At 34.9% G+C, this 24,302-nt stretch overlaps 1 protein-coding gene across 1 annotated transcript; it reads left to right on the top strand.

The window, feature by feature from the left end:
* The first annotated feature begins 1,129 nt into the window (after positions 1 to 1,129).
* LOC127854272 (sentrin-specific protease 1-like) lies at positions 1,130 to 14,119 on the top strand. Its single transcript, XM_052389344.1, has 4 exons — positions 1,130 to 1,278; positions 10,424 to 10,572; positions 11,163 to 11,286; positions 13,473 to 14,119. The coding sequence occupies exons 2-4, from the start codon at positions 10,436 to 10,438 to the stop codon at positions 13,515 to 13,517; spliced, it is 306 nt and encodes a 101-aa protein (XP_052245304.1). The 5' UTR covers positions 1,130 to 1,278; positions 10,424 to 10,435; the 3' UTR covers positions 13,518 to 14,119.
* The last annotated feature ends 10,183 nt before the right edge of the window (positions 14,120 to 24,302 follow it).

The following is a 24,302-nucleotide window of genomic DNA, read 5'->3' as shown; positions in this document are numbered from 1 at the left end:
AATTTGGAGAGTTCTGTTTTTGTCGTTAAATTTTGTGAAACTACGAAGATTGCTTATATAAGGTATAAAATACGCCAGGTATGTGTACTCGGCGGAATAGCTCAGTAGGTTAAGGCGTTTTTACTTCAGGACTCTAGCAGGACTCCAGGGGTCACTGGTTCGAAACCTGGACCGGGCAATGTTCATTTCCTTTTTTAAATTTTATTCTTGATTTTTTTACTGGAGCTGTTACGATAGAATGCTTACATTTATCGATATAAAGCATTTAATGAATAAGTTAAAAAATGCCAAAATCTGTGAAAAGGCCCCTTTAATAGGGTGAAAGACGCAGATACGCAGCTTATCTGGGGTACTGAGAACTGGTTAACAGACATAATATTTTGGATAATTGTGAAAGTTAGGACAGCAGATATACATGGGAGAACGAGAAACGTAAACAATGTTAACCAGAAAGGCACAATCACAGGCAATCGGCACCTGTGTCGGAAGCAATTATTAAGAATCATTAAGAAAGCAAATCGATACAGGGATGTATAATAGATGTGTATCTATTATACATCCCTGATCGATAGAAACAGAGAACCTACACTTGCGCACCCATTGAGCAATTCTTATCAGTCATCGTCGTGATTTTCGCAAAAGTTTTAACAGCCGTTAGACATTTATGGTCGATTTTCTTATTAAGCGAATGGCAACAATTTTTTGATCGACTAGTTTGCAGACAAAATATAAAGCACTTACCGCGTGTCACTGTTAAACTTTTAACAGGTCGTCACATAAACTTGCAGAAGATGTGAAAAAGGCACCATCATGGCGGCAGGCATTTTTTCCAAACAAACCAGTTTCGCACCATGTGGCAATTATAACAAGAGTTCTGATTGGCTAATGCCATAATCTAAAAATAAATGCTGGTCGAGCAGGATTTTTCTGCTCGAGCAGAAAAAAATGCTGGTCGAGCAGTAAATTTGCTGCTCGAGCAGCATTTTGCTGGTCGAGCAGCATTTAAATGCTGCTCGAGCAGCATTTTTTTCTGCTCGAGCAGAAGTTAAAGTTTCGACCCCTTTGGTATCCCATATTTTTCTGCTCGAGCAGAAAAATCCTGCTCGACCAGCATTTATTTTCAGATTATGGCATTAGCCAATCAGAACTCTTGTTATATTTGCCATTTGGTGCAAAACTGGTTTGTTTGGAAAAAATGGCTGCCGCCGTGATGGTGCCTTTTTCACATCTTCTGCAAGTTTATGTGACGATCTGTTTAAAGTTTAACATTGACACGCGGTAAGTGCTTTATATTTTGGCTGCAAACTAGTCGATCAAAAAATTGTTGCCATTCGCTTAATGAGAAAATCGATCATAAATGTCTAACGGCTGTTAAAACTTTTGCGAAAATCACGACGATGACTGATAAGAATTGGTCAATGGGTGGGTTCTCTGTTTCTATCGATTTACTTTCTTAATGATTCTTAATTATTGCTTCCGACACAGGTGCCGATTGCCTGTGATTGTGCCTTTCTGGTTAACATTGTTTACGTTTCTCGTTCTCCCCATATATGTATATCTGCTGTCCTAACTTTTACAATTATCCAAAATATCATGTCTGTTAACCAGTTCTCAGTGCCCCAGATAAGCTGCGTATCTGCGTCTTTCACCCTATTAAAATATTTAAAAATGCAAAGAAATACAATATCATGAGTATTGAAAACGCAACCAATTTGACTTTTACGCAAATTCGTCAAATTAACGATACAAAACTTCGATTAAAAATGCTATGCTCATTTTAGGTATTTTCTCTTTGGAATTATTATCATAACGCGGTGACGCTTACACTCAGCAAGCTTAGCAAACGGTCATAGTTATTCAAACGCTATGCGTTTTCAATCTGACCTAATTCGTCGCTCATTGTGCATGTATTTGTAAAGCGTCTGTAGTTTCAGTTTCTATTACGATGCGAAATAAAAATAGCTAAGAGAGGTCGAAAGACGTCCGAGATTGTTGCGCCAAAATATCAGCCGATCGCAAACTTTTTCGAATCAAGAAAGCAAGAGCCAATAAGTGCCGAATCATTCGTGTTATCGGTTTTGTTAGAAACTGTGCATACAGCATTTGAGTTGACATCCAAAAAACATGATGGAAAGTCTGTGACTTAACAAATCTGTCAAAAGTATAAAAAGGCATGTCATTGGTTAGAAATTCTCGACATTTTTTAAAGTTTATATCATGGACAGTTTCAAGGATTAAAGATGTTACGAAACATCAGTTTATTAAAATGTATGATGATAGTTTACAGTTCTATTGAATCAATACAAGTGTGCAGCGTCAACGGAAGTAAATCAGCAATTATTTAAAGGTATGCATTTTTATTACTCATTTCACTCTATATGAAGAATGGAATCACCCTATTTTTTAAAATCAATGGTTGAAAACCCAATTTTCCCAAATAATTATCTGGGGCACTGAGTTCTCGAGGACTTTTCTCAATTTCAATGTAAATTATTTTTCACCGAGGCCTATTAGCTTGTTCAAAGCTAACAACAGGTAAATGTGAGTTGTGTCTGAATTACAAGTTGTTTAATTTTTCATATTGAAATGTTTACAATTTACTATTTATTGAATAACTTGGCAGTGCATAATTAAGTTCTGGGATGTTATTTTCAGCTCTGAACTGCGAAAAAACGGCATAATAATTACATTGGTGGCACTATACTGTAATGAGTTACCTTTCATCTGTCCTTCCATTATAATGTCCCTAAAGCAGACTTCCCAAACTTTGCAGAAAGAGATTAGGCATTGTATTACACACTCATTTTAACCATGGCATGCTATTGTACAACATGTCTTGACGGAAATAATTTCGATAAAAAATATTTGCAGGAAATAATTTTTCCATTGCGAATCGTTTGTATCTTTTTATCTTTATTCTGAAATGCCCCTCTTAAGAATAATGTCATGTATAGCTGGTTTAGAATTAAGGATGATGATATGTCCTAACAGCATTTTGTCATGTCATTTACTGTACTTCTTAACCTACATGTATTTGAATATTCAGTCCCCATGTAACTACGCCCATATGTTGTGGACATTTTCATACAAGAATACAAACAGGAATATGTATTGGAGTTTGCTGTTTAAATTTACAGTCAATCGGAGGGTAACAGGTTTGTTTTTAACCAGAAGTGAGGAACTAAACGCAATTTGCAGGGAAAAAAATATCTCTTTATACCACTTAAGTATATTTGCATCACAGGAGCTCTGGTGTCGTGAGGTTGAGGAAACTAGTGTTGAATCTAAAACATTTAGCATCATGGACTCAAAAGTGAGAAGCCAAGTCAGACACCGCAAAATGTAAAATAATCTGTCAGATGTTTGGTCTGACAGGCTACGAAATTCTGTCAGACTGAAGGATAATTTCTGGATTCCACTTATTAGCATACCTGATAATAGCATATTTATGTAATTAGCATATAGCAGTGCTCCAGATAACATGTGTAAAGGCGAAAAAACGAATAAAATTTCTTAAATAACGATTTAGATTTAAAATCTTTGCATAAAGTTACGCATTGAAAAAATAAAACACGAATTCGACATTTTCGAACGTGCGTAAAACTTCCAGTAGCAAATTATATATGGTAAACATTTCATCCCGGTTCTGACACGTCGAGGCGCTCAATTAAAACTACAGCTTTAAGTCAACGTCACTTTGCTGTTAGGAAGGGCCACACTTAAGAACGGTCGAAAGGCCAAACAGTCTCGATTCTGTTCTCCTGGTATTACAGGCGAGTCATTACTGTTTATTGTACCTTTTTAATTACACTTATCGTAATTTTTATTCACAAGTAATAAACAATATACCTATTCAAAATGTCATTAAAATTAAATGTTAAATATATATTTTTGATATGACTTTAACGGCGACCAAAATGCCATTATGACCTAAGCCGAATTGACAGTTACTGTTTTAAATAAAAAATCAAAATGGCCAACCGAAGCGGTGTATCGAAGCGTGGAAGGCAAAAAAAGCAAGATGAGCAAGATAGATGTGGGGTCTTTTGAGCCAGAAAAAGCTGTCCGATTATGGGAAAGCAAGAAACAGAAAAGAAAGCCAGGCTTTTCCAAGACTATAAACCAAAATGTTGGATTGTTGATGTGTCAAAAACAATGCATAAAAATTATTTGGTAATATAGTGTTAAGAATTAATTTTATAAATAGGGGGTAAAATAAGAATTAATTTTTGAAATAGGGAGTAAATAAGAATTTGAGCAAATTTTTATCTGGAGCTCTGATATAGAATGTCAAAGCACAGATTAATTCTTAAATTTTAATGTATTTTTCTTCTATTAATAGCATAATTTTTAACCCCAATATTCAGAATTCACTTAAAGTCTTTATAGCATAGAACATTCTCAGAATGCCAAGAAAATATGCTTTAAATCTGCAAAAATATGCTCAAATGCAAATGCAAATACCTTAGAATACAATTCCATTTGACAAATAGTTATCTTAAACATCAATCATATACAATGTTGAATTTAAATTTCACTTTGATGATCAATTATTAACAGATTTGACTTATTGTATGCCCCCAGTTGCTATATTTATGCTAAAATGTGTGTTCCTGTTAATAGCATATTCCTGTTATTAGCATAATTTTTGCTGACATGGTATGCTAAGAACAGGAATCCACTGTAGCAACATATTAATCAAGAATTATGGTTTGAATCCGTGAACTATTATTTTTTATGGTGAAAGAAAATCTCCATGGCGCGTTTTCAAAAATTCCTAATCAAGCTTGGTAAAAGAACACACAGAATAGCAAATTTATTACAGCGCCAACTTCCGGGTAAAAATGATTGATTTTTTTTATATTCCTTAAAGACAAGTGCCGCATCATATCCTATGGGTGATTTAAAAAATAATGAAGCCTAAATAAAACATGCATTTATTTTCTTACCATTACAGGGGTTTTTATCTGATTTTGGGGAAAGGGCCTGGCATTTTTTTAGGGGAAAAAAATCGCGCGAAACGCCAGATTTTTTGGGGAAAAATCACACGAAACGCCGGATTTTGGGCAAAATAAGGAAAGTCTTAAATAATCAATTAAGCATATTTTACTGTTTTTAAAACAAATTCAAGGAAACAGAAAATTTAATTATGCAATATTTTTCTTTTTTCTACACTGGATCAGATTAACTTATATATTTAAAGGTTAAAAAAAAATAAATTTTTTTTGGAGGGGAAAATGAAATCTAGGGGAAAATTTACCAGCTGAGGGGAACAAAAAATCGGAGGGGAAAGGGCCGATGATCGGCGGGTCACAAAGATGGGGAAAAAAACCTGCATTAAGCATGTTTGAGTTCTTTTTCTATCTTACAGAAGTGTTTCCATGTGATTAACTTAAATGTGAAAATTCTTCTCAATAACTTGCTTCATTTACAAAATATATTGAAAAATATCCTTAAAATTGCCCAAAGTGTACTGGTTTTGCGTGACATTTTATGTAAAAGGCAATTTTCAATTCTATACTTCAATAAAACTTTCAGAAATATTAGGTATTGCCATCATTAAATGAATATAAAAATGCATATGCTTTAAGAAAAATAAAACAATGCTTCTAACTTAGGTTGATATCTCTTGTAGCAAGTGTTCAAAGCAATGATGTTCTTGTCAATTTTGTGCCACAATTTTCAACTCTCTTCACGTATATTAAGAGGTGGCATCATAAAGTGCTTCAATATTTATAGGCAAAAAGTGTCCCAAGTGTACATTTTGCAAGAAAGTTATTTTAAATTTTTCTAAAGGTAAAATGTTCAATGTTTTACATCATTTTCTTCAAACCATTAATGTTTATCACTAGATGTACTGAAAATTTGATGCCAAAACCTTGTGAACTTTTTTTGCAAGACAAATATCGCATTGTCCCAAGTGTACGAAATTTTTATCATGTTTGATGAACAGGTGATAGCTTTTAAAAAATAAACAAAGGCACCAATTTTCTGGAAAGAAGTACACAGAAGGGTGTAATCTCCAACAGAAAAAGGTGGTTTCTTCACTCTGGGGGTGAACTACTCTTATTATATGGGTATGTCTCCATATTTTGTCTTCAGAAGAAAAATATAAGCATATAAATGATAATGTGTGGGAACTTGGGAAGTATATTTGACTTTACCGTAACATTATTACAAAAATGCATTTCCTCTTCTCAAATTAATGTCAATTTTAATCAAAATGTTTCTCCAATAATCTTCAATGTTAGCCTGAAGTTGGTTAACAAATGTTGTAAATGTACACTTGGGACACAAAATAAATGTTTTTCTTATAAACCTCCAGAAAGTGAAAACAAACTTACATTATAGCAGAATTAATGATTAAATTTCGATTTAATAAAGCATTCAAAAGCAACTGAAAAAAAAGCCAAAATAAAAGTTGAACATGGTCAAATGTCAAATATGATTGATGACAAAGTCTTTCAGACACTTATAATTAAACCACGCAGACTGTCACCCTTGTGGTACAATTCCTACACATCTAAACTAAAAACCATGTTAAAACCTTCGATAAACAAAGGTACAGCACTTATTATTATTTAATTCATTTTTAATGACACATTACCTAAATATATAGAGGATATATTGTATTACAGAGGAAGGTCAAGTAAGAGGCCATCGTGTTTAATGTATAAAGTATAAAAAGAACAAGGTCTAATTTATAAAGAACAAGGTCCAATATATAGAGAATATAATGTTTAATATATAGAGAGCAAGGTCTAAATATAGAACAGTGAATTATATGTGTGTTGTTATGAGAAAACTGGGCTTAATTCATGTGCGGAAAGTCTAGTCCCTGATTAGCCTGTGCAGATTGCACAGGCTAATCAGGGACGAGACTTTCCGCTTTTACAGTATTTTTAGTTTGAAGGAAGTCCCTTCTTACCGAAAATCAAGTTTAAGCGAAAAGTGTCGTCCCTGTTAAGCCGGTGCGGACTGCACAGGCTAATCTGGGACGACACTTTACGCACATGAATTTAGCCCAGTTTTATCCGAACAAGACACATATTATAGAAAAAGAGGTCAAATATTATAAAAAAATATAAACATGTATCATAAAAAAGAAACTTCACATATATTTGAAGGCCATCCTATATTTTGATAAATCTGAGTTTTTACTTTAAGATACACTGCTTTGAGGCCAGGAAAAAAACTTTTAAGAGTATAGTTTTGAAAAATATGTGTTAAAAAACATGAAAATTTCAATTTTTTCCATATTGTTTTTTTAAAACACTTCTGATTTTGTATTTAAATTTTTCTTAAGAACATACTGCATGTTGACAAAACACACAAAATATTGATAACATGTTTTAATGGGATTTTATTAAGTGCAAAAGACATGTACATTAATAAAAAAAAATCAAAACATTTGGTTAACATCTTTTGTTGTGAAAAAGTGATCACATCTAACAGAGCGGCCCTACTCATTTATAAAACTTGAACCCTTTCCCTATGCAATACAAACAAAACTGTTGCCATAACTTAACATCTAAAATTTGAGACAAGTTTTCATTTAGGTTTCATTATCCCCACGCTTTTCGGAGAAAAAGTGGGGATATTGTGGTTATCTCCGTTGTCCGTCCGTCCTGGCCACTTTCTCCTCCTACACTTTAAGCACTAGAACCTTGAAACTTACACACATGGTAGCTATGAGCATCTGTGCGACTCTGCACTATTTGGAATTTTGATCTGACCCCAAGGTCAAAAGTTATGTGGGTTGAGGTGGGGCCGGGTCAGAGATTTTTACTCATTTTTATGCCCCCGGATCGAAAGAAAGGGGGTATATTGTTTTTGGCCTGTCTGTCATTGTGTGTGTGTCCCAAAACTTTAACCTTGGTCATAACTTTTGCAATATTCAAGATAGCAACTTGATATTTGGCATGCATGTGTATCTCATGGAGCTGCACATTTTGAGTGCACCATACTACACTGAATGTCTTCAAATTGATACTGAACCTCTCTTATGGCAATACGGATAATCTCAACTATGCATGGCCCCATTACCAACCCTGGGGTGCCCCGCCCACATTGGCCACGCCCACATAGACCACGCCCACCCAAAATTGCCTTTTACTATAATTTCTTCATTTCTACACCGATTCACTTCAAATTGATACTGAACCTCTCCTATGACATTATGGTTAATCTCAACTATGCATGGCCCCATTACCAACCCTGGGGCGCCCCGCCCACATAGGCCACGCCCACCCAAAATTGCCTTTTACTATAATTTCTTCATTTCTACAACGATTCACATCTAATTGATACCGAACTTCTCTTCAATGCGTTCAATTTCAACTATGCATAGCCCCATTACCAACCCTGGGGCACCCCTGGGTCAAACATGCGGCGTGGGGATACACGTCGGCCTCTGACGCACCATTTCTAGTTTAATATTATTGAAATCGCCCATTTTTGTGTAAAGTTTGGAGAAAAATCAAGAAAAACATATTTAAACAATGAAATACATTTAAGTTGTTTGATGATATTTTCATGTATTTCAACGTTTCCAATGTCCAGATAAATACCCTATTTGTACCCATCAAAAACCTTTAAAACTTTAATTTTGCATTGTTATTTTGTGTTGGGCTTGAAGAAAAAAGATTGATCTGTATGCAAATGTTTACATTATATCTCACAATCATAACAATTTCCAATTTATCGACAGTGGTGACCGAGTTATATCATTATTATATGATTATTAGTGCTTGTGATCATATTTCAGATGCCCAGGGGCCTTTATGGTTGGGTAAGGGAGGGGTGCTCCCTCCCTTCCTGAATTGATTTTTAGCTCCACTGGCCAAAGGCCAGTGGAGTTTATGTCATGGTCCTGTGTCCGTCATGCGTGCGTCCGTCCGTGCCTGCGTGCGTGCGTCCGTCAGTTCATTAACTTTTCCTTTAAACATCTTCTTCTCCTAAACTACTGGTCCAATTCTGATGAAATTTCTCAGTAATGTTCCTTGGGTGAACCTCTTTTAAATTTGTTCAAATTATGCGCCTGGGGTCAAATTTGACCCTGCTCTGGGGTTACAAAATTGAACATATGCTTATATAAGGCCTATTTTGTGAAATCTTTCAAAATCTTCGCATCCATAACCATTTGGCATAGGGCTATCAAATTTGGTATGTAGAGACATCTAATAGTCCTCTTCCAAATTTGTTCAAATTATGCCCCTGGGTTCAAATTTGAAACTGCCCCGGGGTCACAAAATTTAACATATGCTAATATAGGGTCTATTTTGTGAAAACTTTACAACTCTTTTTGTCCATAACCATTGGGCCTAGGGCTACCAAATTTGGAAGATAGTGACATCTTATAGTCCTCTACCAAGTTTGCTCAAATTATGTCCCTGGGGTCAAGTTTGACCCTGCCCCGAGGGTCACAAAATTGAACATATGCTTGTATGAGGCCTATTTTGTGAAAACTTAAAAAATCTACTTGTCAATAACTGTATGGCATAGTGCTACCAAATTTGGTATGTATTGACATGTATTCATTCTCTTCTTAGTTTGTTCAAACTATGCCCCTGGGGTCAAATTTGAAACTGCCCCGGGGGTCACAAAATTGAACATATGCTTATAAATGGCTAATTTAGGGTAAACTTTAAAAATCATTCTTGTCCATAACCATTGGGCCTAGGGCTACCAAATTTGGTATGAAGTGACATCTTATAGTCCCCTACCAAGTTTGTTCAAATTATGCCTCTGGGGTCAACTTTGACCCTGCCCCGGGGGGAGGGGGGTCACAAAATTGAATAAACGCTTATAAAGCGCCCATTTTGTGAAAATTTTAAAAATCTTCTAGTTGAAAACCATTCGGACTATGGCTACCAAATTTGGTTTGCAGTAACATCTTATTGTCCTCTACCAAGTTTGTTCAAATTATGCCCTTTGGGTCAAATTTGACCCTGACCCGCGGGTCACAAAATTGAACATTATATACACTTCTTTCTTGCTTATTTCGTGAAAACTTTTAAAATATTCTTGTCCTTAACTCTCGGATCTAGGGCTACCACATTTTGTATGTAGTGAGATATAGTAGTTCTCTATGTGTCCAATAATTATGTTGATGAAGGTGGCAGTGGTAATGACTTGATATGTCTGTGAGATATGAATGCCAAAGTCTTCGTTTTACATAACATGAATTTTTATGTAAAAGTGGTGGTTCTTCATAAATTCTACATGTTCTTTGTAAATGATGACCTCTACAAAGTTGTTCCAGGAGTACCATATTGCCTGACAATCTTTTGTTTTATTGTTAACTTAAACTGTACTTGATTCTAGCATGCCACTATACTTCTTTGAAGTAATTTGAGCAAAGTTCTCACTGTTTAGTAATGTATACATTGTTTAAGGTACATTTTAATTTCACATTTTGTAGGTGGACTTCAATATGTATGATCTACTTATGCTGCCACAATGTAAAGGCAACATTCACTGGGTTTTGCTGGTTGCAAGTGTTATGTCCAGGACTGTAACCATTTACGACTCGTTGGGTGGTAACAACAAGGCCTTGTTCGATTTGTTCTGGTAAGGTTCAAAGCTGTAATTCATTTTTTGTCTTACCTGCTTGATATAGCAGTCACAGTAGCAGTTGGTGTATGTGCATTTTATGTGTGTCTCTGAGCTTATCCAAACTGTGATTCGATAATTGAATATGCAATTTTTAATATAGCTTACCACATATGTTCTCCATGTAGAGAAGCTGCAGAGCATGCGTTAACAAGAGATCAAAGGTCACATTTAGGGAGCTTTTTTGGCCAGTTCCAGTTATTATTCATCAGGCAATATAGCAAACAAGATATTCAAAAAACTTTGTAAATCTTATTTGTTTTCTATATTTGGATTTTTATCTTAAATATTAACTTGTAATGAGCACCAACACTTAAAAAATGATATAAATATATATAAATTTAAGCTTGCTTTCTTAGTTCATTCTTATTTATTATTGTGTCCTATCTCTCACACTTATGTGTTTCAAATAATGTGTTAGTAGATTCACATATATATATATATGTTTGAAAACTGATTACCAAAACAATTTGGTATAGATAAAGTACCGCTTAAGTATATAGGCACATGATTTTTGTTGATTTTTACCAACAAAATATTTGTTGCAGCCAGTTCATGTGTCAACGAGCGCAAATTGTGAAAGATGGCTTGGAAAAAATCAGTTCAGAGTTAAAAGCGCCACCTTGCAACAAACAGCGCCACGGAAACAGCTGTGGAGTGTTTGCATTGATGGTAATAAATAAGCTTTATATTTCTATATAGGTGTCACTTTGTCGTACTGTCGGTCGGTCTGTCTGGAAATTTCATCCGATCTTCACCAAACTTGGTCACAAGTTGTATCTTGATGATGTTTAGGCCAAGTTTGAATATGGGTCATGCTGGGTCAAAAACTAGGTCACGGGGTCACTTAGTGTGTTTTAAACCGAAAGTTTGTCCGGACCATAACTATGTCATTTATCGTTAGATTTAAAATAACTTTGTACATTTGTTCACCATCATGGAACGGTGTGTTGCGTGAAAAAAGTACGTCGATATCCCCAAGATCAAGGTCACACTTGGAGTTCAAGGGTCAAATGCTTGTCCGGGCCATAACTTTATCATTTATTGTGAGATTTTAAAATCATTTAGCAAATTTGTTCACCATCATGGGGCGGTGTGTCGCGCGAAAGAATTACTTCAATATCTCGAAGGTCAAGGTCACACTTTGAGTTCAAAGATTAAAAATGGCCATAAATGAGCTTGTCTGGGCAATAACTATGTCATTCATTGTGAGATTTTAAAATCATTTGGCACATTTGGTCACCATCATTGGACGGTGTGTCGCGCGAAAGAATTACGTCGATAACTCCAAGTTCAAGGTCACACTTTGAGTTCAGAGGTAAAAAAAGGCCATGTTGATAACTCCAAGGTCTTGGTCACACTTGGAGTTCAAAAGTAAAAAAAAATGGCCATACATTTGGACTGCATGTCATGCTAAAGAATTCAAGAGTTCAAAGGTCAAAATGGCCATAAATGATAATGGCATTATCATTCTTAAAAATAGCCATAAATTTGATTCTCTTGTTTTGTGAAGACAGCATGCAAAATAGTCTGTGTCAATTCGGCACGTGGGGGTATTTGTCACGTCTGTTACAAAGCTCTAGTTTGCTTAGTAAAGATCTGCATTAACTTTTATTCAACAAAATAATGGGAGAATGTAGAATATAATCATCGTACCTTTCTGTTGGTGCATTGGTTTTTAGAGCCTTGCATTTTCTTTTAATTTATAAAGGACATGATATTTCATATGTAATATCATAACCTGAGGATCAAACTGTGTTATAGAGTCTTTTGTTAAATAACCCTGAAAAAAGGTTAAACAAGAAGATTACTCATATTTTAATTTATTAATGTGTCATATAATGAAAAAAAGCATTCTCTTTGCTCCATTATATTGTTTTGTATGAAAAGTTGTTTTTCAGTGTCTTAATGTGATTGTATATTTATGATGCATAAAACATGAATACTTTTCACTGTCAAACTATCGTTCTTGCAATTTTATTTTCAGAAATAGTATTTTTTGTGAACACTTAATCTAGTGAATATATATGCTTTTCTTATTGCAAACAACTGTTGTTGTTTTTATGCCCCCCTTCGAAGAAGAGGGGGTATATTGCTTTGCTCATGTCGGTCGGTCTGTCGGTCCGTCCACCAGGTGGTTGTCAGACGATAACTCAAGAACGCTTGGGCCTAGGATCATGAAACTTCATAGGTAGATTGATCATGACTTGCAGATGACTCTTATTGATTTTGAGGTCACTAGGTCAAAGGTGAAGGTCACAGCGACCAGAAATAGTAAAATGGTTTGAATGATAACTCAAGAACGCATACGCCTAGGATCATGAAACTTCATGGGTAGATTGATCATGACTTGCAGATGACCCTAATTGATTTTGAGGTCACTAGGTCAATGGTCCAGGTCACGGTGACCCGAAATAGTAAAATGGTTTCCGGATGATAACTCAAGAACGCATACGCCTAGGATCATGAAACTTCATGGGTAGATTGATCATGACTCGCAGATGACCCCTATTGATTTTGAGGTCACTAGGTCAAAGGTCAAGGTCACAGTGATCCAAAATAGTAAAATGGTTTTCGGATGATAACTCAAGAACGCATACACCTAGGATCATGAAACTTCATAGGTAGATTGATCATGACTTGCAGATGACCCCTATTGATTTTGAGGTCACAAGGTCAAAGGTCAAGGTCACAGTGACCCGAAATAGTAAAATGATTTTCAGATGATAACTCAAGAATGCTTTTGCCTAGGATCATGACACTTCATAGGTACATTGATCGTGACCCGAAGATGACCCCTATTGATTTTCAGGTCACTATTTTAACACAAGTATGAATGACTTTTACTTTATTTCCAGACTGCCAAATGTTTGGTCATGAAAAAGCATCCCACAATGTTGTGACAGGCCCATGATTCAGTTTATCGAGACTAGTCGTGAGAAGCAGACTTCTGATTCCTGGAGTGCGGCAAACATATCTGTGCGACTCGATCACTCCACTGTAAAGACCCGCACGGCATTAAAATGGATATTATCAATATGTGTTGTTGCTCGAAAATATGTTTGTGTAGCAGGAAGTGCTTTGGGCTCGATTAATCTGAGAACTCAACAAAATATTAATAAAATCCTTCTATGCCTTTTAGTTTTGAAAACAGAAGTAGCCAGTTGGTATTACACATCTCCTAAACAAGTACAGCACGATAAAACTTAAGATGTTATAATCCTAAATTTTTATAACATCTTTATATCCACACAAAAATATTGATGATTGTGGTGCTCAGATTGCAAAACCACCTGTTTGGCAAAAATAATGCAGATGGTTAGATTATGATAAGTGCAAGAAAAAAAAAATAACTCTGGAGATAATAATTGATATGATAATCATTGCTTGACAGAATCACAATTGACCTAGATATTTATTTATGTAGTGGTGTATTTTTCAATGAGTGCCTTAAGATTCCAAAAACATATTGACTTAAAATAAATAATCCCGATGGCGTAAATGACTTATCATTTCATGTTCATGAACCGGCTTTAAAATACTTTGTAGACTTATCTGCTAGGCGGTGAGGACTTTTAGACCACCTGAAAAACTTCAACTTTATTTGCCCTAGTTCAGTAACCGACTAAAGATATGCTAACATAATACTGATGACTGATGAGTCTGTTGTGTCTTATATTCTCATTGCTACTTAAAATATTAAGTCTATTTCAACGTTTAGACTAATAATAAGCAAATTCGTTAAATTGATATCCCCGCCAAATAAATTTTGATTATTGATGGGTGCAGAACTAACAAAAAAGTTTATTTGAAGGGTTGTACCCTTATCTCACTTATTTAATAGTAACAACATAAAAAAACAATTGGCAATAACTCTTATTTAAGAAAGTGTAGGGTTATAGATTTTGTGCATGACACCTCTCCTCATTGATATCTTAACGTCCATTAAATTTCATCTTTAAATCGTGTATAGTATCTGTGATATAGTCCTGTAAAGTAACATCAGACATGTACATATGTACATGTACTAGGGTTATGTTTCTTGTGCATGGCACTTATTCTCATTGACAATTATACACCCATGAAATTTCATGTTGAAATCTTGTATTTATAGTTTCTGAGATAAAGCCCTGAAAAGTTACATCATACAAAAACAACAAAGGGCAATAACTCTTATTTAAGAAAGTGAAGGGTTGTGGTTCTTATGCATGGTTCTATAAATGAGATATAGCCCTGAAAAGTTACATCATAAAATAACAATAACAAGAAAGGGCAATAACCGTTATGTAAGAAAGTATACGGTTATGGTTCTCGTGCATTGATAATTATACACCCATGAAGTTTCATGTTAAAATCTTGTATAGTATCTGAGATATAGCCTTGGTTACATCATAAAAAAACAACAAAGCGCAATAACTCTTATTTCAGAAAGCGACGGGTTATGGTTCTTGTACATGGCACCTCTCCTCAGCTATATTTATACACCCATAAAGTTTCATGTTGAATACTTATATTGAGTTTCTGAGATAGAGCACTGACAAGTTGGTGAGTGACTGCACTGACAGACAGACCAACGGTACGTTTAAGTATATTTAGCGTACCCGGGGTACATTAAAGTATACTTAAGAGTACACGGGGTACTTTAAAGCATTACCCGAGCTGAAGCGACAATTGCCAATCAAGCTTGTTGACATATTAAATAAATGATGATAGTGGTAACTATGATTGTATGAAATATAATAAAATAGTTTTCCTGAATTGAGTGTACATGTGAATTAGCTAAAATAATGATAAAAACACCGATTGGGATTATATATTTCTGGAACTGAATTTGGTTCATAATAAGTTTTTAACTTTTTTAAGCTGAAATAATATATATATATATTATATAATCTGAAAATATTTTCTTCAATCAATGTTATATCTTTGTATTAAAAAAGTGCAACTCATGACTGTAAATTAGGCATTACCATATTTCTTTACAACGTAATGCATGTACATCATCGATATATATAACATTTAAAACGAAAATCGTTTTAAAATTCAAATGTTTGCATTGTGTTAGAACTACTGTTTCGATATCTTTGTTGTGAACAATGTGTTTAGGTTCAACGTCCGAAAAAAAGATGTCCGAAAATAACTGCAAGCTGTAAAAACGCGAAATTAAGTTGAATTAAAACAACAATGCGTTAAATATTATTTTTCATCAATCTGACATTTTTCACGGCGACTGATCGGAGCAATATCACGGAGGTACTGTGAAATCGTCAGATCTCACGATCTGACAATATTGACGCTACACCGGTCTATTTCGTTTCCGTAGAGATAGCTAATGTCGTCCGTTTGTAAGCTCAAATTTGATTGGCTGACGGGTTCAATGGTTTATTCTAAAAATAAATGCTGCTTGAGCAGCATATTGCTGCTCGAGCAGGAATTTTGCTGCTCGAGCAGCATTTAAATGCTGCTCGACCAGTAAATTGCTGCTCGAGCAGCAATATGCTGCTCGAGCAGCATTTAAATGCTGCTCGAGCAGCATTTTTTTCTGCTCGAGCAGAAGTTAAAGTTTCGACCCCTTTGGTGCGCCATAATAAACTCGTCGGTATCGACTTGTCGCCAAAAGTCTGTCAGGACACTAACGAGCTAGATTCTATTTTTTTTCTATGATTTTTTATTATTCACATAAATCATTGTGTTTAAAAAAGTTGGATTATACATCAAATAATGTTAAGCCTGTATTCAAGTTGCCAATAGTTATTGCAATATACCAAATTGATATACCGGTACGTTTCATTAAAATCATGTTTCACTAAAGCTGTATTTATTTTTACGTAGATGACAGTTGTATTAATAGTTTTGTTCATTTGGTTGATTGACTAATGCCAAATGCTCGTTTTCAAGTGTATATTTATAGATCTGGTGTGTCGCAAACACGAGAGAACGACAAATGCAACAATTCTCGTTCTGGAAGCTATATGGGTCGTTCTGACGTGTCCGCGTGATGGAAAGTTTGAAAGTCGCAAACACAAGTGAACAATAAATATCATAATACTTAATGTTCCGCGTGTTTTGGGCTTTCAAACCCACCAACACCACAGATCAACAAATCGGGGCGCCAACGCAAAGCCGAAACGAGAAATTTATGTGGCTGCATAAATATATTGTCGTTCGGGCGTGTACTAATGTTCCGATTTGCTGCCTATGATTTGGCTTTCTGGCGGGCTGGTGGACTTGACTGTCTCCCACACGCGGAAGCGAGAACTCGACAAATTTCACAATTGGTGTGTTGGCGCGTATATTTGTCGTTCTGGCGTGTTTTCATGTAAGCAATGGGGCGTGGGAAGTTTTTACCCAAAATGCAATGCGGTTAAAACACTTTTTTGATGACACTTTTTAATGTTTTTGTTTAAAAAGCTATACTAAATTTTATAACTTAATATTACTTACAGGAATTCGTGCTATCTCCGCGCCGACATATTACTGGATTCTTGAATAGCTCAATCATATTCCCTAATAAAACAAATAAGACATTACACTGTGAGAAGTTTTTAAAACGTGAGCTCATTGAACAAAAAACTTAATGATCGACTTGAGCCCCTTGTCAGCATCTACAATGTTACGTAGGCCAAATAAAAAAGTTGTTTTATTATATGAACGCATATCAAATTCCATTTAAAATTTAAATGAGCACGTTTGTGCAAATTTATGTTAATTCATAGATACCCATGCATGCACGTTTATTTTAACAGTTTAATTTAAACAACTAAATAATTTTTAATCACTTAGTTATTCAATAATTATTGGTAGACGTAAATATATATAGTAGACTGTTCGCATTCCATATTAAAAACAATGACCAATTCGACGTGCGTTCAATATTGCAGCTGAATAAATACCATAAGAAATGTAGGTTCAATTGAGCTCCGCCTAAAAACAACATCCGTGTGTAAGATTTGGGTAATTTCCGCCTTGTGTTTCTGAAAGCAGATATAAATAATATTTAAATACACAATGAACGCTATCAAGATGCGGGTCGGCAAGCTCCGTGAGAATATCGTTGGACTATGCATCCGAGGATCGAGTGGTCAGATTCCTGAACCGGCGAAATAACTTTTTGTTGGGATTTGCTTTCACAATATTTTATGGCCATTTTCCCATACTTCTGATTCAGGAAGGGAGGTTACAGTTTCGCACATAATGCTGTCAAACCAGCTGAAATGAGAAAAGTGTGAGTACCGGTACTTTAATCCAAATGAGTGAAATACTAAATCGGTTTTAGAGGGGAGAAGTAGGAATCATACCTTAAATGTCAGAATAAAATAATTCGCAGACGACAGCAGGTATCAAACAATACTAACATTCAATAACCATGCAATTATGGTATAACGAGTTGTGGGTCTTGTGCACTGAATTCTTCAATGTAATATTATAGTGTTTACATATTTCGTTTCACATTGATACCTTTGACTGGTTTCGAGTTATGTCATGGGCAATAAATTAGAAGGCCGCTCGAACAGCCACTCAAACAGCATGATTCAAGTACACATCCCTCTACCATTACATGTTAATTGTGCATGAGTATAATTGTACAATGATATTGCTGAAGCAGCACGCACTTTTTAGTGAGTTGTCACATCCAAATGCATTATGAGCAACCCTCATATATGATTGTGATTGATTTCTTCACGATATAGAATTATAAAGAGCAAATCAATAAATGCAGAAAGTTAAGCTTTAATCCTATTTAAAACGACACAACAATACTCGGCAAAAAGCTCGGTCGTGAATTTCTAACTCGTTAAGGTTCATGTAGAGGCTTCATTTTGAAAAATGTGGGACCCCAAGCATTGAACTCAAATTTGACTAAAGGAAGAGTGCCACATTGAAAATGTATACATATATGCTTTAAAGGATGTTTTTCCTTCAAACTGCTACCAATTTTGTACATCAACGTATCATACCATCCACAAAATCAATCAAAATACAAAGCGATTTTAACACTAAAATATACATTATTTTCAAAAATCTGAATCATGTTTATTCCACGTATTTCGGTGGAAAATTATATAACTAGTGAATAATATCGACATTGACGAGGGCAAGTTACGCTTAAATAGTAAAAAAAGTTTACATATCTAGAAATATCAAAACTCGAACACATGTCATTTCATCACCACGGGGGCAGCCATTTGTAAATTCATAACATAGAAAGAAACATGCTAAAAACTAACTCATCGCCTAATTGACATTCCAAACGGTTGACGATGACAAATGCATTGGATTGTAATCTTTCCGTTGATGTTTGCAAACTGCACGATCAGACCTCATAAACACTCAAAAGAATAACTATGTAAGAAGCATTTCACCAATGTTTACAATTGTTGTCGAATCACCATACTTATATTATTGCGCATAAAATAGTACGCTTACAGACTGACAGAAAGATCGATACGTAACTCCGTTAAATTCATCACGGTATACTATTCTATTGATAATATATAATAACACATCGCTTTAACAATCTAAAAGGAGAAATAATTCTTTTAAACAAAGTTTTTAATAACGAAAGTGAAAACAACGGAAGTTAGATGGATATTCTGTGAGATGCACTTCGGCTCCAGAAAAGCAATACAAATAAACTAAAAAAGACGTGTGGGGGACAATTTTCAGCTGGAAAATATTTGAAATAGGGTAAGTGATGATATCTCTACGTGGTCATTTCTGTTATTGAGTGCGATCTCTTGCTGATTAATGTTAATAGTTGTTTTACTAGTTGCGAACCAACTGTCAAAATATGTTTGTGTTTTCTCAGGTATGTGTATACACATACCCGGTTTTCTCACTACTGCACGTGGTTTCGACCGATTTGTTTTGCACGTTTTTCTACGGATCAATCGGTTTGCCAATTTCTTTATAATTCTTTACAATTTTATATGTCGTCTGCAATCTATTTCAATTTTAGATGGTTTAAATTTGCAATTTGGTTGAGAGGTAAATAACAAAATTGTTAAGCCTTTGAAAAAGAATTGTGACTCTTACTATCCACCATACATTGATTTTTAAAAAGTAGTTACGTTTTAGTTATTTTTAGAACTTTGTTTAGGAAATTTATCCAAAATAGGCAGTTGAATAAAAACTCATTTGTTGTTTTATGACAATAATTTTCTGTGAAATGTTGCTAACTTGACCTTGTATATGTATATAGCTTTGTATTTATTCAACTTAAGGTAGTGCATATCCTTCCTAACTTTAGATTGAGATTTTGTAAATTAGTGTAAAAATGTATTGGTTTTAAACCAAAATATGAATAAAGCACACAAATATTGAATGTCAAAAATGTGTTTATGTTATTCTATCCGTCTTTAGCTTTAAAATGATATATAGTTTGACCATATTGTACCACATTGAATGAAGAAAAACCAAAGCGAATTTTTAATTAATTTTATCCCCCCCCCCATGAACCTTAAAATGATCCATTTATAACACAACGTACTGCGGAAAATATTATGTAAACCAGTGTTACCGTACATTTGGTTAATGCCAGACCTTTATTACTGTATAGTGCAGTAAAGATCGAGTACTATTGTAATACACATACATGCTGACTAATGGTGTTTCACAATGTGTTCAGGCTGGTGGAAATGAACATTAAATGTAGCCTTTTGAAATGATTAACAATGTATTTACTACACGCGCGTAAATTGTGATTGCATTCTATTTCGTCATATATATTCATGTGCAATGTAGTGAAAATGCGAACTTGTACACACAACAGGTGAGGCAGTTTTCATTCACACATTTGATTGATCACCGGTTTCATACACATGTTATGCAAACATTTCCGATAATCATTTAACTGCTTTAATGTGAAACATCATAAAATAAACATCATTGATTGCAGTTAAATCAGAGCAGCATAAGAATTAATGGACTACAGCCTATTATTATGATAGTAAAGCACTGGAAAGAAATAAGAAGTTAAAGGAAATCGCTATTAGCTTGTGTCTACTAGAATAAAAGTAATGCAATTCAGGGGCGTAGCTAGCATTTTTAGCTCATCTATTTTTTGAAAAAAAATTAAGAGCTATTGTCATCACCTTGGCGTCGGCGTCTGCGTCGGCGTCGGCGTCCGGTTAAGTTTTGCGTTTAGGTCCACTTTTCTCAGAAAGTATCAATGCTATTGCATTCACACTTGGTACACTTACTTACTATCATGAGGGGACTGGGCAGGCAAAGTAAAATAGCTCTTGCGTGAATTTTGACAGAATTATGTGCCCTTTTTATACTTAGAAAATTGAACATTTTGGTTAAGTTTTGTGTTTAGGTCCATTTTATTCCTTAAGTATCAAAGCTATTGCTTTCATACTTGCAACACTTACTTACTATTATAAGGGGACTGTGCAGGCAAAGTTATGTAACTCTGACTGGCATTTTGACAGAATTATGTGCCCTTTTTATACTTAAAAAATTGAAAATTTGGTTAAGTTTTGTGTTTAGGTAGACTATTCCTAAAGTATCAAAGCTATTGCTTTCATACTTTCAACACTTACCAACTATCATAAGGGGACTGTGCAGGCAAAGTTATGTAACTCTGACTGGCATTTACGGAATTATGGGCCCTTTATACTTAGAAAATTGAAAATTTGGTTAAGTTTTGTGTTTTGGTCTACTTTACCCCTAACGTATCATAGATATTGTTTCATACTTGGAACACTCACAAACTATCATAAGGGGACAGTAAAGGACAAGTTGCATAACTCTGGTTGTCATTTTTACAGAATTATGGCCCTTTTTGACTTAGTAACTTTGAATATATGGTTAAATTTTGTGTTTAGATCCACTTTACTTCTAAAGTATCAAGGCTATTGCTTTCAAACTTAAAATACTTTCATGCTATCATGAGGGTACTGTACCTGGCAAGTTGAATTTTACCTCGAACTTTGGATGACCTTGACTGTCAAGGTCAAATTATTAAATTTTTCTAAAATTGCCATAACTTCTTTATTTATGATTAGATTTGATTGATACTTTGACAAAACAACTCTTACCTGACATACCACAATAGACTCAACCCAAACCATCCCCCATGCCCCCCCCGAATCCCCCCCCCCAAAAAAGTTTGTTTTTTTAAAGATCATCTAATAAATGACCATCACACCCTCACACTATACCCCGCCCCAACCCCCCCCCCCCCCCAAACCCCCCCAACAACAAAAATTTTTTTTTTTAAACGGTTAAAATACACAAATATTTATTTCTATTATTTTATTTTTGGAATACCGTCAAGAATCCCCCCCCCCAAAAAAAAAATTTTTTTTTTAATTATTTTTTTTTATTTTTTTTTATTTTTGGAAGATAATGTAATAAATGACCACACCCCGACACTATACACCCTCTCCACTCCACCCCTCCCTCATTTGTGATTGAAATTGAGATAGGTCCCTGACCTTTAAAAATAAAAATAGATGAGCGGTCTGCACCCGCAAGGCGGTGCTCTTGTTTGATTTGTAGGCCCAGATATGATACATAAAAACGGGGGGTCCGGGAGTCCTCCCCCTGAAATTTTTTTAATCCTCTAACGCCTGTGGTGTGATTTAAAGAATATCTAGACTACTAATAAGATAAGAAAATATAAGACTTTGGCCTGTTTTTCTTTGATATTTTACTGCTTTAACTCAATGTCAGAGAACTAAATTTAATTGTATTATCTTTATACCAGAGAACAAAATTTTAAAACAATATGGAAAAGAGAAACATTGAAAAGTGTAACACTCCACTGATTCACAAGTCAAACCAATGGGATTCTTCTTTCCAATAATACTGTCTGCATGTCTACAGTCAATGGATCGGGATACGGGGCCAAGTTCTCCATTTTAAATTTCCGCGATCATAAACATCATTCGGAATGTTTCTTAAATGTCCAACAATAATCGATTACAACTTAATGTAGTATTGAAAGAGAAACAAGTAGATCTGCATGTAGATCTGCATGTAGATCTATGTAAACCTTTTACAGCAAGTCACGTGAAAAGAAGTGAGCTAGAATCTATACACATAGACAGAAGTAGAGTTGATAATTGGAAGATATGTCCCTTGAACACGACAACACTCCATTGTCTGAGGATTATGTTGATATGAAATGCAGATTTCTAACAGCTCACCCTCCATAGGGTCAACATTTTAATGCGTTTTTCAAAGTTGAAGCATTTTTATTTTTTCATGTTTCAAAAAAAGTGTAGGTCCGGGCATGCTGTGCCTTATAGCACCTACGCCCCTGCTGAAACAATACAAAAGTTGTACTGAATAACCGGTCGAGCTGTTGGCAATTTTTAGCGTATAACGTCTTCCCGTTACATCGCGCGGACGGTTTTATTTTATCATGCGAGTGTCGCTGAAGTAGAAATCCAAATAAAAGTCACGCTTGATTTAATGTTATATAATTATAAATAAGCGTTTGCGATTCCTTGTTATGTCCTCTCGTATTGATTATGATGACTATTTTATGAATACACACAGTTAAACCTGAACATGAACGTATACTTTATAACCTCAGTAGTATCACACGATATTGATATTTCATGCTAGTATAGATAAATTCATATATTTAGCTACGTAGTACAGTCAAGTTACCATTACCGGATCAGTAGCGTAATTAAGTTGTTCTGATGAAAAGCAGTCAGGGCCAAAAACTCTTCTTCGCAAGGGGCTTCTTTTTATTCCCCTTAACCAAAAAGGCCATTTCCTCTACAGATTTTTTTTAAACCATGCATTTTTTTCTAAATTTCCATTCTACCTCAGTATTTTTCATTTCCCAAAGCCAGAAAATGGTGGCTTTTTTCCCCCCAAAAAACAGGTTGTGGCCCTTTCCCTTTACGCCAGTTTGATTAAATATTACGTTTGCTTACTGATGCAGGACATTGTCTTATTTTTAAACGCCGGCAAAATGGGTTTTTTCGCCGCAGAATTCATGCACCAACGGATCAGTTGTAGGTAGAACGGATCACGTGACTGAAACCACTTAGTGGGCATCTAACACGCTATTAGTACTGTCGAAACATGCAATGTGTTGTTTACAATGACAACGTTACACTGCCAGTTATAAATAATATTCATTTTGTGTTATTAATTGTTTTATATATATGATATTGTATCCACACTTTACGCATGGTGTTCATGTGTGAATTATCTGTTGAAAATCCTAAAAAGATCGAAAAGATATGGGCATCTTATACACCATGTTAATTGTTTGAATCATATCTAATCATCGATATTGAATATGGAACATGAATAAAACATTAAGATTGAGATCGTTTATTGTAAGAATCGAGAAGATTTGCATTTATTTTAATATCATATATATTATCAATACGCATATTATCACGCTTGATCCGTTATTACCATAATTCTTCATTTTATTTAAAGTGTTGCAAACTCTTAAACACAAATCAAAACTGAAATTGATCTTTTCAGGCAGAAAGACTACTAAATGGCCTTTAAATTGATGTTTAAACTTCTTACTTTCCAATAGAGTTATAGCATGTGGCCGCGATAAATGTTCAACCTATATTTGGAAACGAGACCAAGTCAACAACGTCGTATTTACATGTTAGCAAAACATACCGAAATGTTTGACAAAGAGTAGCTCCGATTACGACTCAATCAATGCGTTTTAAATAAGGCATTGAAGATGC

This window comes from Dreissena polymorpha, chromosome 12, assembly GCF_020536995.1.
Source record: "Dreissena polymorpha isolate Duluth1 chromosome 12, UMN_Dpol_1.0, whole genome shotgun sequence".
Lineage (NCBI taxonomy): Eukaryota > Metazoa > Mollusca > Bivalvia > Myida > Dreissenidae > Dreissena > Dreissena polymorpha.
The sequence above is the reverse complement of the archived record's forward strand: the minus strand, read 5'-3'. Positions and strand labels throughout refer to the sequence as shown.